The sequence below is a fragment of the Prinia subflava genome, chromosome Z, assembly GCF_021018805.1.
Source record: "Prinia subflava isolate CZ2003 ecotype Zambia chromosome Z, Cam_Psub_1.2, whole genome shotgun sequence".
Taxonomy (NCBI): Eukaryota; Metazoa; Chordata; class Aves; order Passeriformes; family Cisticolidae; genus Prinia; species Prinia subflava.
In genome coordinates, this window is record NC_086283.1 from 15373774 (window position 1) to 15390603 (window position 16830).

General features: G+C 40.8%; 1 protein-coding gene across 8 annotated transcripts in view; it reads right to left on the reverse strand.

The window, feature by feature from the left end:
* ADGRL3 (adhesion G protein-coupled receptor L3) overlaps window positions 1-16830 on the reverse strand; it is a 491700-nt gene that overhangs the window by 166391 nt on the left and 308479 nt on the right. For all 8 annotated transcript variants that reach the window (XM_063423663.1, XM_063423656.1, XM_063423662.1 and 5 more), the window contains one exon: window positions 7216-8016. In XM_063423663.1, coding sequence (XP_063279733.1) covers window positions 7216-8016 — 801 coding nt within the window. The remainder of the gene's footprint in view (window positions 1-7215; window positions 8017-16830) is intronic.

Below are 16830 nucleotides of genomic sequence, written 5' to 3' on the forward strand. Positions count from 1 at the left end.
CTCAATTCAAAAACGCAGTAGCCAAAAAAGAAAATCCAGGCTAACCTTGTTCCAAGCCAGGCTAGTGGCTCTACAGCCAGGCCACACAGAACCTCAAGGAGCAGAAGGTGTTTGCACCATATAGGACCTCAAGGTGCACAGATATAACCTACATTGAAAGGGTAATGTCTTGAGAAAAAGCCTAGAAGATTATAATCTTGGTTTGGGCTGGGAGGAAAGGAGCTGGCAGAGGCAACAGCTCAAAAATGGAACATTCAGGAGTCTCTTCTTGGGCTAAACCCCCAAGCCCATGCAGACCCCCATCACTGCACACAAGCCAGCTAAATCTGCTGGCCAAGAGATAAATGATTGACTAATCACTAAAAACCCAACACCCAAAGGCTGTTGCTAGTACACAATGCAGTCCCTTTCTCCTGCAAAAAGCAGCCTTGGACATTTGCTATGTGTCACCTCTTGCTCCCTGCTGCTGGCAAACAGCTCTAACCCAACGTGCTGGCACATTCACAGCTGGGTTTGGTGCAAAGTACTGGCACAGGACTGATAAGCCATAGTTGATGTCAGCATGACTCGGTGGTCTCGAACTCAATGAAATAACAACAAATCACTACTCAGGCTGATTCCTCACACTGAGGAACTCACTGCAGAAGAGGAAAAGCCACTATCCTTCAGTGGCACTTAATGCTTTTTCTCCTATGCAATCTCCCCCCTATCTGCATCCCATGCTTGCTGCCAGAAACAGCTGTCTCAGCTTTTCAGGCACATTCTTGGCAAGGTCCTTTTCCCTCTCACGGTGTTTGACAGGATTATGAAGTGCTGAAGCCTCAGGCCTCCTTTTGTTTTGAAGCTTGAAAGTGAAGTTTAGCTTAATCATTTGGTCTCTTCTAGCCCTTCCTCTGCTTCAACCATCCTGGCTGCTCATCAGCTCAGTCCCCAAGCACTCCCATGGGAACAGGACCCCAGCCCATGGGTACAGGCAATGGCAACAACTGACCTCCTACAAGGATACCAGCATTATCCCAATTTAGCTCATGGGTGGGTTAGGTCTGCTGCACCATTTTCTCAGGGTGGTTTAAACAGGTGCCTCAGAACAGGAAGGGAAGGAAGGCTGCTCCAGCTCTGGCAAAGTTATCTGCTGTTCCATGGTAGTTTTATTTAGGAAAAAGGAGCAACCACATATTTATTCGTACTGATGAGACACTGAAGTCTCTCCCACTGTGCTAACCAAGCAGTATTAATATTTATGACACACTCTGCAAAGGGATAATTTTGAAGCTGACGAATATTGCACTTTTAAAGGGTTTTTTTCATGAGAATGTAGACAAAAGAGTTCAAACTCCAGCTTTCCAGACAGAAAGCAGAAACCCCTAATTTCAGAAGTCTAGTGTGGTATGATGCTTTTTGATATTTTTTGTTCAAACACTGTTTTACAAAGAGGACAAATTTAAAACAGGATAAAAATTAAGCGACAGATCAGGCCTAAAAAAAAAATGGAGTATGAATGCAATACTGACTGTCCTCCCATCCCTCTGAGCTTAAGGTACTTTCTGCCCAACAAATGTAGGCTGAAAGGCCTGCCTTGCTGTAAAAGATGTTCTTCTTTTTTCACCTCCAAACCTAGACATCTCTTTTTGTTTTAGATAGCAAAAAGGGACTGAAATATTCATTGACTGAATGGAACACAAATATGTGGGCAAATACTGGTGGATAAAAGCCAGGGCTCCAGCCACACTACACGTTTAGCAGAAAGCAAGAGCTTGTCTTCTCTGAAAGCCTCCAGCAACACTGTGCAACCAGCAGCTGTCACTGTAAGCAATGAGGAGGATCAGGAGTGAGAGAGTCAGGGACGCTCCTAGGTGGGAGGAAAGCAACTGGAAAGTAAAAACACAGGAGAAGCAGCAATTAAACACTCAGCAGCTCCCTAAAAAATGGCCTTTGTCCACCAGGAGAACCTGCTCATCAGAAAGGCTCAGATGGCTTTTTAAAATGCAGCCCAAATTCAACTTTGGAGATAGCAAACATGGCTTATCACACGGGTTCTTGAAGCGATAGCAATTCATATCCTGTGCACAAGTGGGATTTAAGATTCCGTAGCCCTTTTGATGCGTTCCTAGGCAAGGAAGTCGGGTGTCGGAGGCGAGCAGCGCGGGAAGCAGTTCCCAGCTACATATGAGGAGCACGTGACAGCTTTGAAACCTTCAGGTTCCTCTGCCCACTGCCCACATTACTCAGCTGTCAAAGGCAAGACCTCAGATTTATGATGTGAAAATTACATTTTAATGAGGTGTCATATGTGTTTAAAGTCCATATTCATCACCATGCTGCCACTTCTTTTACTCAAGACACAAACGCACTTAATTAGCATATTATAAGGACAGACAGTTCACCTCATCTGCATTGTGGAACTGCCTCGGGAAGAAAAAAACCACAAAAACAGCCCAAGCATTCTGACTGAATAAAATACTTGCAATCACATGTCAAGAGAGCATCCCACAATACTTGACAAAATGTGGAAAATAAAAGTTTGACATGCACCCTCTTAAGTTCTTAAAATATCAAAGATATCCTTGTAATTTCTGTATCACATCTGATTACCAGAATGGCTGACCACAGTGTTAATATGAAATGTGTGGAAGCCACTTAAGCACATTTAGGCTGTATTGAAAGTCCTACATATCATAGCAGCATCTTCCCTGTGTAATGGTCATATTTATTTATTTATTGATTTCACATATCCATGGAACAGCCCATATAGTCATACTTGGGTCTCCTGGACATAATTTAGAACACCTTCTCGGAAACAGGAGGTCTGCGTTTCTCATGTAACTGGGTTTCCATGTAACTTTGGCTGCTGCCACATCCAAGGCCAAAGTATGCACAAAGGGATACTTAACTTGGTTCAAGTTCTTCCCTGGACTTCTCTACTACAGGACAGGACCCAGTCCCCACTTAAGCACCCAAATGCTCTGTCAGCATATCCTGAGCCCTGGCAAGAGCTGCTAGCACTGGGGCACCTTTTAAACCTTCAAAAGACAGAACCGGTGGTCTCTGTGATGCCCAGGAACCTGTGGCTGGTGTCCAGGGAGGAGCTGAGGCACAGATCCGGGAGATGTGTGTTTGTATGCAGCACAGTGTTGGGAAGCAGGATGGGAGCACTTCACCTTTTGGAGAGGAAGGCTTGTTGATATTTTCTTGTGTTTATTTGCACAGAACGTATCATAAGTGAGTGATGATTAAAACAGGTAACTCTAGTGAATATCAACTAATTAGGCTGCAGAAAATTTTCATCCTGTCACTACAGCCTTCTGTTTACCTCTCTGTATATGTCTAATAGGACACATAAAACAAACAAACAAACCACAAACAAAAACAAACAAACAACCCCCAAAACCAACCAACCAACCAAAACAACAACAACAACAAACCCCAAACACCAAACCAAACCAAAACCTGAATACTCTTCTGGGTTTAACTTCTCGAAGAATGAGGAAAGGTGCAAAGCTATCCTTACTAATGCTTTAAATTCAAAAACTCAATAGAAGCTACAAAGAAATAACCCAAAAACTCAGGAGCATTTTTGAAGAAGCATCCCCTAAAAAGCTCATTTTAAGGCCAAACAGCTCGAAAAAATACACTTCAAAGGATTTTGGTATCTTCAAGGTCTCTTCTTGAGGGCAGACATTAATGACAGGTTTCTTGGGACTTGCACGTACTGAGGAGTGTTTGCTTTCAAAGCCCCTTTTGGCATAAATGAGAAACAACCCCAGACAAAAGGGGAAAAAAAAAAAAAAGAGTGGGGTAAAACTTTAAAATGCAGCTTTTCTCATTTCTGAGAAAAACGAACAATAGGGGTTTAATTCTGTCAAGAGCCTTGAATTGCCTCTAGATCAGCTAAACTCAGCTTTTAGCACTTGAAAATAGTTTGTTTTGCCTGGTAAGTTCAACTGCTGCAGAAGCTGAGCACAGAAACTCCAGGATTTAACACTCACTCTCTCCAAAGAGTAAAAGACCATTTTTTTAAACAGTAGGTGAGAGATGTTCTGCAACAGCAAGATTTCAAATATATTCCAAACCTACATGCATAGATCTTTAATTAAAAATCACAGAAAATGATTAGACAATGTGAAGAGCAAGGGGATGTGAGCATTGCCTTTTCTACAAATTAAGCTACTCCTGCCAACTCCTAGTATTTCTGGACAGTTTGGGAAAAGACTGGAAATGCTTGATTCTAGGTAAACTGCACTCCCCAGAACCTGTATTTTATTTTAGATATCCCTGAAATGTATGATGCAAATGATTTCAAATATTTTACTGGCTATTTAGGTAGTTAAATATTTCACTTTTCTTGTTATGATCAATTTTTAGTTTTAAGAGCTCTTCTGAAACTTCACCCTTAATTGTTTTTTAACAACCCATATGTTCAACCCATCAATTTTACAGTCCTTCTTTTCTTTTCTAATTAAGCTGATATAGTTTACAAATTTTGCTACTCAAATTGTACCACTATGGAACAGCCTGCATTGAACATGGCTATAATACAGAGAAATACTGGTGATTTCTGAAGAGAAGACAAACACATATCCACAATCCACTCTGAAAAAAAAACCCAAAAAAAACCCCCAAAAAAACCCCAAAACAAAACCCAAAAAAACCCAAAAGACCCCCACAAACTCAGCAAACAAACAAACAAACAAAACCCCCAGACAAACCAAACCAACAAAAAAATCAAACCACCACAACAAAAAAAAACCCACCAAAAATTCTTCACTGCTTTCACAGGGTTGTATCAGCTTCTGTTCCTGCTCTTTGGTGGAGGAGCTGGATTTAAGCCAACCAGATATTTAGTGTTACATGTAAAGCAATGCACCATGAAATTTGGTGCTAACCCGAAAATGAGTTGCAATGAACTTGGAAGAGAAAGCATCATACAGACCTGGTCTCCTGCCTCCTCTATGCAAAAAAGCCTGATGTCAAGCAACTATTTGCCTACATGTTCAACTCTAAATCAGTGCTTCTGTTTCATTGATTCATAAAAAATTTTTCCCACTAATCAGGCTGTGTGGGTAATGGAGCAGTAAACTCCCTTAGTGAAGTTTTTTCCCTTCTTTTTGAAGTGTCTTGGCCCATTCAATTTTTTTCATCAAAAAATTCAGCTGCTGTCAGAGCAGACCTCTCAAAAGTCCTCTCAACTTGTAAAATAGTAAGGCAACAGGATCCTTATGTAGTTTTGCCAGAAAGGAAATCTCAACAATTTTCAGAGAAGAAAACTGAAGGTAAAATTCAGCTGTTTGTCCATATTACAATGCTTTGTAAAAAAATTGCACACAGGGAATGTCAGAGAAGACTCACCAGATTCCCTGACACCAGATTAAGTCTCTCATACCCATCATTCAAAACTAAGAACTGCTTCAGCTTCCTATGTGACACACTGGGTCCAAATCAGAGTGAAACTAAAGGGGCTTCAAATCAGAATGAAACTAAAGGGACTTCAAACCAAAGTGACACAAATGTAAATCAAATCCTTGCACCTCACAGATTTTCAGCCCCCTGCAAGGTTTTCACCTATTCTCCCATTTCACCATCTTACACTGCAAAAAAGGGAGAACGATCACCTTTTCCTAATAGGTTTTTTCCCATTTTTTAGGTTTTTCACTGATTAAACCCTTTTTTTAAAGATTGTATTAAAGATGCTATTACTAACAATGGTCACCACATGCAAAGCACCAGAAAAGATTCCATTATAATACCAGGAAGTACTATACTAAAAAGAAGAGAAACTCTGTGAAATGGAAGGGATGCAAATGATTTCCAGTCCTTGGGGAGAGCCAATAGCTCACAAATTGCTCTGCTTCACTCCACCACCCAGAAAGTACATGCTTGTCATTAAGTTAGGAGAACGAGAAGTATTACGTCATTTTTTACTCATCTCAGATCTTACAGAGGTCAACATCATGGAAAATATCTCTACCCCTTAGCAGTCACTCAGTTCTTGCTCATCTGCTTCAAGATTTTCTTCTCCCTTTCCTTACATTTGTGTAAAAAAAATCACAATTTCACTGCCAGTTTACTACTTTCATTCCAGCACTCCCCAGATTTTCATACCCACAATTTCTTTCAGCACCTCTTGATCCATTGTCATTATATATCGGTAATAGACTGCACAGAGGAAAAGAAAATCTCAGCAACAGAAACCTTTTCACTTCTCTTTTGCAATCTAAAGCCTTGAATCCACTCACCCACTTTCAAGCTTCTTACTTAAAAAAAGAAATGTTTCAGAAAAAGCCATGTTATGAGGTGAATACTGTCCAAATTATATTAATTCTGCCTTTTTCTTACTTTTTCAGCCTTTCAAAGTACACCACAAGAACTACCTGATACTATGACTACATCAGTACAGTAGCAACCATTTAACATGACTGAGAAAATCCTGTTTGGAAATTCTTGCAACATCATACGAGCTTGACCACGGTGTAGGCCAAGTCTTGTTACTAGTAAAGTGGCAACTTTATAATTGCAAAATGGTGATGGAGTCGATAAAGGTAAGGGAATACACCTAAGTAACTAACAGGAAAAAAAGTGGAAAAGCTGGGAACCTCTAGGGACCAGATGATCCTCTAAGGTAAAGTATAGTAAGTCACAGTAAGTCGTGAAATGCTTTAAAAAATAAAGAGAAACTTTACAGAAAATAAAGCAAGAATTTAGAGGGTTTTGTTGATTCTCCTCCTGCCTCCACACACTTGTGGGTGCATGATCACATATTCAATTAGTCTCAGCTTCCCTAAAAAGACAAAACTCCCTCAGCTTAATAAAACAACGTAATTTAAACTGGCAGGCAGTTTTCCTCCAGCTGTTTGCAACAACATCTTCCACACTTTGTTTTGTCAAAATTTCTGCAGAAAGGAAAACGATCTGATGATGCATGAAAGAAATTTGATTCAGGAGAAAAGACTGCTACTACCCCTGTGAATAAAAGCATGGGCATTTGGAAACTGTTTCAGGCTACTTATGTGTAGATACTCCTTAGTCCACTTCATTTCAACTAAGATACAAAAAAAAATTCTGCACATATAAATGTCTTAATAATCATTATTGGTCTGTGGTGGGCCTTTATTTGCAGCAACTCAGCCAGATCAGTAAGATCACAGTGTACTTCGATTTTACACAGAAAATAAATAATAATAAAAAATAGATTTTTTGGTTCGGTATTAAACCCCTTACCTGCTCTGCTATCCAGCGGGCCAAAATCCAAGGAGTATTTGACAACGTGATAATTGTTCCATACATACAGGAGATTGTCCCGGGGATTATAATCCACAGCAGCAATGTACTGGTAGGAGTTTGGAAAGGGCACATCCACCATGCTATCCTTGCTTTGGTCAGTGTTATATATGTAATCTATTTTATTCCCTGTGGCTTCATTGTCGTCATCTTCGTACACAGACTTCACCACATACAGAATCCCGCAGATCATGAAGGCATTAGAAGCTGACCTCTTGTCATAGGCAGTATCCCATGTCCCTTCGATCCTTAATGTGTAAGGGTTCAGCTGGCTAATGACTATCTTGCCATTGTTCTGTTCTGTTGCATAGATTACCCAGAGCCCGTTCTCATCCACGGCCAGGTCTATGTCGGACTTGCCTCCCCAGCGGTAGGGAGAGGTGTCGTGGTAGTTGGCGTTAGCTATGATTGCCTCCCCGCTCTTTATCCTCGTCCGCAGGTCAAACTTGACGATGTTCCTGGTCCGCTCCTTGTTGAAGAACAACGCCCCGTCGTACACCACGAACCCCGTGCCGTCCACCCGGTGCGGGAGTTTGTAGGTCGTGGTCGGCCTCCCGGCAATGAAGTCATCCTTGGAGGAGTATTCTGTCAGCGTGTCTGTCCGGTACGGCGTCCAGGGCATGTAGTAGATCTTGTCAGAGGCCTGCAGAGGGTCCTTGCACCAGGCGCCCGACTGGTGGTCAGACTCGAATAAGTGTTCGCTCTGGTAAACTCCTTTCAGCAGTCCAGGGCAAAGAAAAACTGTCATGAGGGAAAAGAATTTAAAAGAAAAACAAAAGTTAACGTCAGTTCAGGGGTGGCTGGCCCAAGCATCTCAACAGCTTCTAGTCCCGGAACAGAGGACACTCGAGATGAGAGGAAACCCAAGAGCAATGCCCTGTAGCTGAAGACTATTCTTCCAGCCCATCGTATCTTTGGAACAAGATCTGCTCCACCAAACTGGGTTTTCCCACCCCCACTTTTCTATCAGCTGTGTCTTGTTTTCTTACTGCTTTTCAAATCTACTTTTACAGGTAATACTTACTTGGACCACTCAGTTTTGTAAACTCTGAAATGAATATGTGCCCCAAAGGATTTCTGGGTTTGTATTTCCAAATTATATTCTGCAGTGAATCTGTACCTACTAGGTGAAGGGCTAAACTCCGAGGGAATTGATCCACATATTTATTTGAACAGCCCACAGAAGAGTGGCCTAGAAATGGAAATAAGAGAAAGAAATTCCCATCCTTACAGCCCAAGTGATATTAAATATTTAAACGATACCAATAGCAAAGCAGAGGCGAATCCCTTAGCAACTCAGAAGAGCGTTTAAAGCAAAGGGAGTGCGGGGAGAACACCCATCTGGAGTATAACTAGAAATGAGACTTTCCAAGCTGCTACAGGACACATGAAACATGCAGTCCACACAATTAAAAACGAATGACATATGGATGCTGAAAGGAAAAGACAAGGAAGAAAGGAAGAAAGGAAAGAAGGAAGGAAAAGAATAAAGTTTGCTGGAGAGGAACCCAATGTCTAGATTTTAATCAGTTAAAAAATGTCCTGTTAAATATAGTAGTAATTCAAACTTAAAAACATATACCTTTTATTGTTACATGAGAGGAGCACAGAGGAGCAGTTTGACTAACTGGGATGCTTTGCTGCTCAGACTTCGGGGAGGGCTGACAGGGGCCAGGGCACACCCAAAACCTGGGAAGAGGCTCAGCCGCTGCCTGGCTGGCCTCGGCCCCACAGGAACACCACCACCACCAAGGGGCCAGCTGGATGGATAGGGAGGCAAGAGGAGGGATGCTGCAGAGCAAATCTGGCCCTCGCCATCCCCATCAGCACCCTCCTGGCCGGGAGGCGCTGCACATGCTTCGGGGGGGGGGAGAATATTGGCTGGTTATTTGGAACGCTGATCTCCATGATCCGCGAGAGGCACAGAAACCATGACGATGGGACGGGCGGCAGGGAGGCATGAAGAAGTATCCCACCGCGCACTTCTGGCAGCACGGGGCTGGCAAGATGGGATCCCACATTCACACTTCCTGCTCGGAGCATAATTGGTTATTTTTTGCAAATGCAGAGATTGGTAATGTTGTCTGGAGAGCAAGACAGGAGGAAAATCAGATTTAATAATCAGTATAAAAATTATATAGATCCATTGGAGTCTAAGTAACCACGCAGAGTTGCTGAAAAAGGGGTGCCTTTTCCAAGAGGCTTTTATGCCATAGTAAGACATACTTATGCACGTACATAAGTATGCACACCTTCCAAATTCTTTGGGGCAGGAAAATGAGTTATCTAAGCCTTTGAATAGAAATTCAATGAAAAAAAAAAAAAAAAGGTGGCACTGGCAAAAACTTTTCAGCAAATGTGAGTTATCTGGTGAAGTTGAGCAGCAGAGATACTAAATAAACTTTAACAAAAAGGTAGTGAGGAATTAATGACAAAGTATTTCAACTAAAACGTTAAACTGTTAAATAACTTAGCCTATACATAAGTAATATATATATATAATTTGAAAGGTATTTAATTACCTTTTTGTTCCACTTCTATTGTAGAGAGAGAGGTAAAGAGAGAAAGGAGAAAAGAGAATAGATTAATGGTACTGTATTGGCCAGATACTTTTCTTTACCTCTTTCATAAGAAAAGGAAGATATATTAATTTACTTTGGTATGTGAACATTTATATATATAAAATCCTGTCCTCTGATATATACACTGGATAATATGCAGACAAGCTGAACAAAATACAGGTAAATTTTAACTTTAGAAAAATCTGGCAGAAGAAAAAAACAGCCCAACACTTGGGATGTAATGAGCCCCCTGGACTCTACTTTGTCAGCAACAACCTTGGACTAGTTTCACAGAGCAAAATGAAATACCTATAAAGTGAAATATGACTGATACGGTTTTATGTATAGAATAAAAAATTCCAGGGAGAAACTTTATATAATATACATCTTCATATATTTTGCCCAAATCCTGTAAAACAAAGATCCCTACCTAAAACAGGAGAACATTAATTTATGATTTGAAAAGAAAACTTAAGAGAGTCAAATGAGGCATGTCCGCGGATGTGCGTAGAGTCCTGTCCTTTGTCTTGGAGAAACACACTTTAGTAAGAGTAGGAAAAAAGCACTGGAAACATTGTAGCACTTATAAGATCCCAAAGATTCACAGTGTTAACAAGACAAAAAATGTGTAAGCATTATTTTTAAAGCCCAACCCCAGAACTTGCTGGATATTTTAATGTGAATCATTCACCATGCATCATAATGCTGCTGAAGAGACTGTGTACCTTTGGAGAAAGCCCTTTCAAGTGGAATACATAAATGAAGTGCACTTATTAATTCCTAAATACTCAGTACTAGTTTTTATACCTAACAACCTTCTTGCAAGAAAGTTTGGGGGTCCTTATCCATAAGCCTCCTGCAGTTGTGGCACAGGCCCTGACTTCTTCCAGCATGGTGGGGACCCAACAGCGTCTGCACCCCCAGCCCTGCGGTTTGCTGGTTCCATGGGACCTCTTCCCCAAAATGTAAGAGAAGACAGGCCCCATGAAATATCAGAGGGAGAAGTGAGAACATGCCAGCAAACCAGGATGGCTTTGACAGCTGAAATATCTCTGGAGACAGGAACGTGACAGTGTCCACGCATGCTTTGGTTCTGTTGCCCAGAGTTTGCTCCAGCCCCTCCCAGACCGAGACACTTGCCAAGTGTCTTCTGATGCTGGCACTGAAGAACTCCTTGCATTCAGAAGTCTTGTCCATGTCTATGGGAAATTGCAGGCTTGGAGGAAGAACAATTTCAGGGTAGGGCTGCAAATGCTCTGGCTAGACATATGGATCTACACGTCCCTGTCCAGAGAGGCATACAGCTGGAGCCAACTGCAGCTCCCAGAACGAGCGTCTCCAAACTCCAACAGCCTTTTTTACCTGGGCTTTGATTCAGGCGCCTTTCTACCTCATAACAGGTTAAGGTTAAAGGCAAATGTTTTCAACATGTGGCTGTCAGGACTCTAGGGACCAGACACACTGCATTTGAGTGCAATCTGGTTTTGCAAGGGAAGGAGCCAGCAATATTTAAAAGCTCCAGACTCAGCAATCAGAGAAACCCACACACCACTTGTTCTCCCCATCCTGGGCTGTGGCTGGTCACAGTTAAGTAAGGTATTCAGGAAAGCACTAAATGTCCCTGGCAAAAGCAAGAAGGCAACATGACAGATCCCCAAATGTATGGCTTCACACTGATTCATCTGGCTGATGGTATACAGTACCTCTGGCAGCATGGAAGGTAGTAATTTACATTTCCAAAGGCACAAAAGCTTTTGTAATGCATTCAAACAACTGCGTGATATTGTAAAGCAGGGAGAGAGAAGCTTCTAGAGGAGATAATATATTTGTGACCAGCTGATCCTAGTGACCTGAAGCATTAATTACCCTTACCCCGAATAACTCATATGTGTTATTAACGCTCAGTGCCATATCCAGCTCTCTTATAATTCCAGACACAGATGTGTTTTGGTGACCTCCTAAATGGTGTTTCTATTATATGTATTGCAAATACATATTTTCCCTCTGCTAATTTAAGAATTAATGCTTTTGAATTTCAATAATTACTCAGCTTATACAGGGGTGCCATATTTTTCAGACAAGTTCCATGAGAAGGCTGGAAGATTTAGCTCATTGAACCATATTAAAAAAAAGGATCTAATTAGAGTCTGATTATCCCTTCAGTTATATAACATACCACTGCAAAACAGTCTTCATAAAGTACTGATGGAATTTTTAAAATTTTGCTCATTTACAGACAGTTTCACATCTCTGTAATGCTTGTGCTGATCTACAGAGCTTATGTACAGATAACAGCACAGAGTGGACCTTAGTTTCCTACACAGTTCCACAGAAAAAAAACCCCTAGGCATACATAGTTTTTACTCTTATAGTGAGGTTTTCCATTCCTGCTGTCAGTGCGCAGGAGGAGAACAAGGGTATTTCACCTTGATTCCCTACAGTGGTTGCCAGTGCCATTGACTTCAACAGTGCCAGAGGCCAAAAAGAAATCAAGGACCGCTTGCTATGTCTGAGGGGAGTTACTAACAAGACTTTCCACACACACTGACTTTCTCATGATTCTTTAGATGGAAGGAAAACTGAGGACAGCATGCAATCATGAGGCACTACAGCCTGTCCCCAAGCAGGCTCCTGCCACCCGTTCAGAGAAATTGCACAAAAGCATTAATTAAATGTTCTTAGTATTGCTGTGTCGAAGCTCTGAAAACACACTCTGGCACAATTAACACTTGAACAACATTAACTGCTCATTTTCTTACTGCCACATTGAATTGCACTCAACTATTTAAGGCACAGGCACACAGTGGCAGAGCCATATAGAGAGCTGTCTCCCTGGCACTGCTTCAAACCCACACAACAGCAGCATAAAACTCCTGGGAAAAAAGAGAAAATGTTAGTAGGGGAATGTTAAAAGGCAATTGCAAAAGTAGTGCAAAAATTTGCGCCCTGTACTTTGCTAGCTGTTTGTTTCACTTGTTACTTTTTTAAGGGTGGATGTTTAATAGTGGAATAGGTGACATCTACTCCCTGCTCCTGTTCCTCATAGATCTGATTGATTTAATATACTCAGACTAATAATTAATACACTTAGTACTAAACACATAGTTAATGACAAAACAGAAGGACTAAAAAACCCAGGTTTTTGAGGTTGACCTTAGTAGCACAAGCTGCAGCTTCTCAGCCATGCTGAGAGTGTTTTTCATGATGTGGCTGCTGCATCTTTTACCCACAACCAACTTGACCACAAGATGAAAAGCAATTAATGTGTTTCTCCCTAACACACAGCCCCATCTATGGGTCCTACACACAGGTTGAACAGGGATATGTTTGAGAAGCTGAAAATCTACCAAGGTGCATGTAGAGCAAAGCATGCCCATGTAGAGCCTGCTCACTGGCGAAGGTGCACTTCTTTTTTGAAGGCATGGTTGAGTCCTGGAGTCACAGTAAAAAAAACAAAACACACATTCAAAATTCAGGGCAGCAGCAAATCTGAAATAAAAATACCTAAAGCCCAGGGAATGAAAATCACAGAATCATCAAATGGTTTTGGTTGGAAGGGACCTTAAACATCATACAGTTCTAACAACACAGCAATGGGCAAGGACGTATTCCGCTATGCCAGGTTGCTCAAAGCCCCATTAAAATATGAAAATAGTTTGAAAAAAAATTTGCATTTCAAACCCACTCAACCTCCATATATGGTTCACCAGAAGAAAAGCTAAGAGAGCTAGCTTGGCATTTATACGACATGTTCTGGAAACCTGAAGTTTAACATGCTGCAGAAGTACCCATCTCTGCTTCTTTTGCTTCTCCCCACACATAATTAAAGTCACAAAAGAGACCACACAGCCAAGTTCAGCGCTCACTCTGTACAGCACAGACACAAAACAAAGTACATGGCACCATTTCTCTCATCCACCCACTCCTTCTAGGAAAGCCAGGAGTCCCTGGCTGCAGTGCAGGTGGGCAGTCACCAGACCCCAAATGCCTTGATAATGGGAACACAGTCACGTCCACTGCAGCAAGCTGTAGCTAGCAGAAAGCCAAATGATATTTTGCCTGTAGGCAAAGGAAACCAAACAGTAATACAATGGTCTTGGGGTTCACTCCCTCCACTGCAACTATCCTCTCTACAGAAGACACAGTGACCAGCCTTTATCCCCAACCTCCACATCAAGCTGTCCCCAAGTCACAACTAAACTCCAGCCCTGTCAGTCCCAGTGAAACACTCATTTTCTGAGCTTTTAATGTGAAAAGTTTGAATTTGCAACAGGAGAAAACCTCTTGAGTCTTGGCTCAGGAGAAAACACAAAGAATGAAAGAATAACGTTTTCTAAGACTACTTTACAAATACATATTACTATTGCTATTTTTCCATTTTTTGCCGCCAAGTCTTCCTTTACTTTGATTTTTTTTCCCTCAGCATGACGGGTTTTCTAGAATGCATTTAAATGGAGAACAGACCCCATTAACATTACCGGAATTTGCAGTCCAAAAGCAACCTGACACTTGAATGTAAAGCATTCAGACTTTCATTCTCCAGCCAGAGGAATGAAGAAATTATTCTTATCAAGTACATCACCATGAATTATCTTTCCTGTGGTTGACAATTTCTCTTACAAAAGAAAATTCAAACTCGAGCCTCTCTGATGGAGTTCTCCACCAGACAAAAATTACTCTGCAAACTAAGCTTTAAAGTTTATTTAGGTTTAAACTGTTACAGTAGTGGGAGTTAGTTTGTAATGTTATTTTAAGATTTCAATAAACAGAGTGCTTCCTTCTTCTTAGCTGTATGTAGCTATGTGTGCTCATTAGACTCTCTCCTATAATGCTGGGAAAAATTTGTCCGGATTTATTATGCAAGATCCATGCCTGCCTTTTACAGCAAATGAAGAGTTAATCCTGTATTTAATAGAAGGGAGGAATAATCTCCCTTGCTTAAATTCCATGCTACATTTTCCATATAATATCCAAACACCAATAAACAAAGTTTCTTTAAAAATACTTTGCGCAACAATGGCTTCGTGTAACCCATTCCCAAAATTATCACCTTCTAATTAATTCTGCTGTGAACTACAGAGACTGGAAATGTCAATAATCTATGCTTTCATGAACCACAACCTAAATTAGATCCTTAAATATGGTATCTATAGATCTGCAGAAATCAAAGCTTTCGTTTCTCATAAGTGATTTTTTTTTCCTCCTCAGATTTCCATTCATCTGATAAATCTGTGAAACCTTTCAAACCATTAATTTGGGCTTCCTTAAAATGTCAGTGCTTTCAGTCTGCTTTTTAATACATAATAACTAAATTTAATAGATGTTCACTAAAATAAAACTAAGGATTATTAATGTTAAAACACCTGTCAGTGTAACTTAAAAGTCCTCAGGACCCAGGAAACCACTAATATACATTAAGCCTTGTCCACTAGAGGTTTCTGTGAGATCAAAAAAGTTATGGCTTCCTACAAAAATGTCTTGTGTATTATAGATCAAACGTCAGGCTATTTGGGGAGAAAACCATAATTTTGTTAAGACATTCATATAATGGATGACAGGCATCAGAGGCCCAAGCTCTCACATGGACTCTCCCACAAACCCAAGTAATAACAAATGCTTTTCCATGGCACAGTCCCCTTGAGGCAAATTTTCTATGAGCTGAAATGTTATTACCTCATTTCCTAATTTTTGGTACCAAACCACCCCCCCTCCAAAAAAAAAAAAAAAAAAAAAAAAAAAAGAAAAAAAAGAAAAAGCAAGCCTTTAAACGTTTTGTAAAGGGAAAACCAGAAATCTCTCCTGCAGGAAGCCAATTAAACTTGGGGATTCTGAGTTTTGGGATGAAACAGATCCATGCTGTGTGCCTGGCCCTGCGAGAGGAGCAAACAATGAGCTGGTTCTCAGCAATTTTGCAAACATTTGGATTTCCTGATATTCTGTGAATAATTTCTATTCTTTCTTTGCCTCTCTCCTCTCATTATTATTCCAGGTGGCAGTCACAGTGACTGGCTTCTCTGAAGAAGCAGACACTTAATCAGCTTCAGTAGATACTGAATGTGATTGTGCTGCACTTCTAAATGTATTATTCTAAGAGATAAATATTTTTTTCTCAAGTAAAGATAATTCACTTAAGATATAATGAGTCCTGAAATATACTGCACTGGAAAGAAAAGAAGCAGCAGGAATTGTTATATTCAAATTTCATCTTCAGAAGGAATATCTGATTTTTTAATGTGTATAAATCTGTTTTGTAAATGAAATTTTATGTTTAGAGAACCATTTCAAAGATAAAGCAACCTGAAAAATGAATTCATCCCTGAATATGGGAAACAAAAAAATTGTTTATGCTAGTCAAATTGTTTGTCAGAGCAGTGGCCACCACTCACCACCCTCACAAATAGAAAAATTCCTCTCAAATTGTTGTCCACCAGAATTTTCCTTTTAAATTTGCCAATTAAAAAAAAAGCAGCAAGGCAGCAAGATGAGTGAGCACGAGAGGGGAAGGAAGAAAAAAGAAAAAAAAAAAAAAGTGTACAAGAACTGTGCAAAATTCAATTAAGGCTACAAGTCATTCAGCCAAACTTTCCCTGGCAGTTGGCCTCATATTGTTTCCAGCACAACAGCAGATGAGTGAGCGGCCATTAAATTATAGCAGAATCAGCCACCTGGACATCATTTTCCCATTTAAAAAAAAGAAAAAATATAAAAGAAGTGAAAGCGCAGCTCCAGAAAGGGAGGTAAGCACTGCAGGGCTGACCCTCTGCAGTGCTTGTTCTGTGGCTGGCTCCTGCTGCCAATGAAGAGCCTGATGCTGAGCACCCATCAGCCTTTTGCAACGCAGACCTGCAGCAAAGGACAAACGAGATGTGGAGACCCAGTCTCCCCAACAGAGACATGAATTAAACCTCATCCAGGCTGTAAGCCTCTTTATAAAATGGAGGAGAGGCATTACTGTGCATCTGTGCATTATTAACAGCTTCAAGCCTAAACAAAT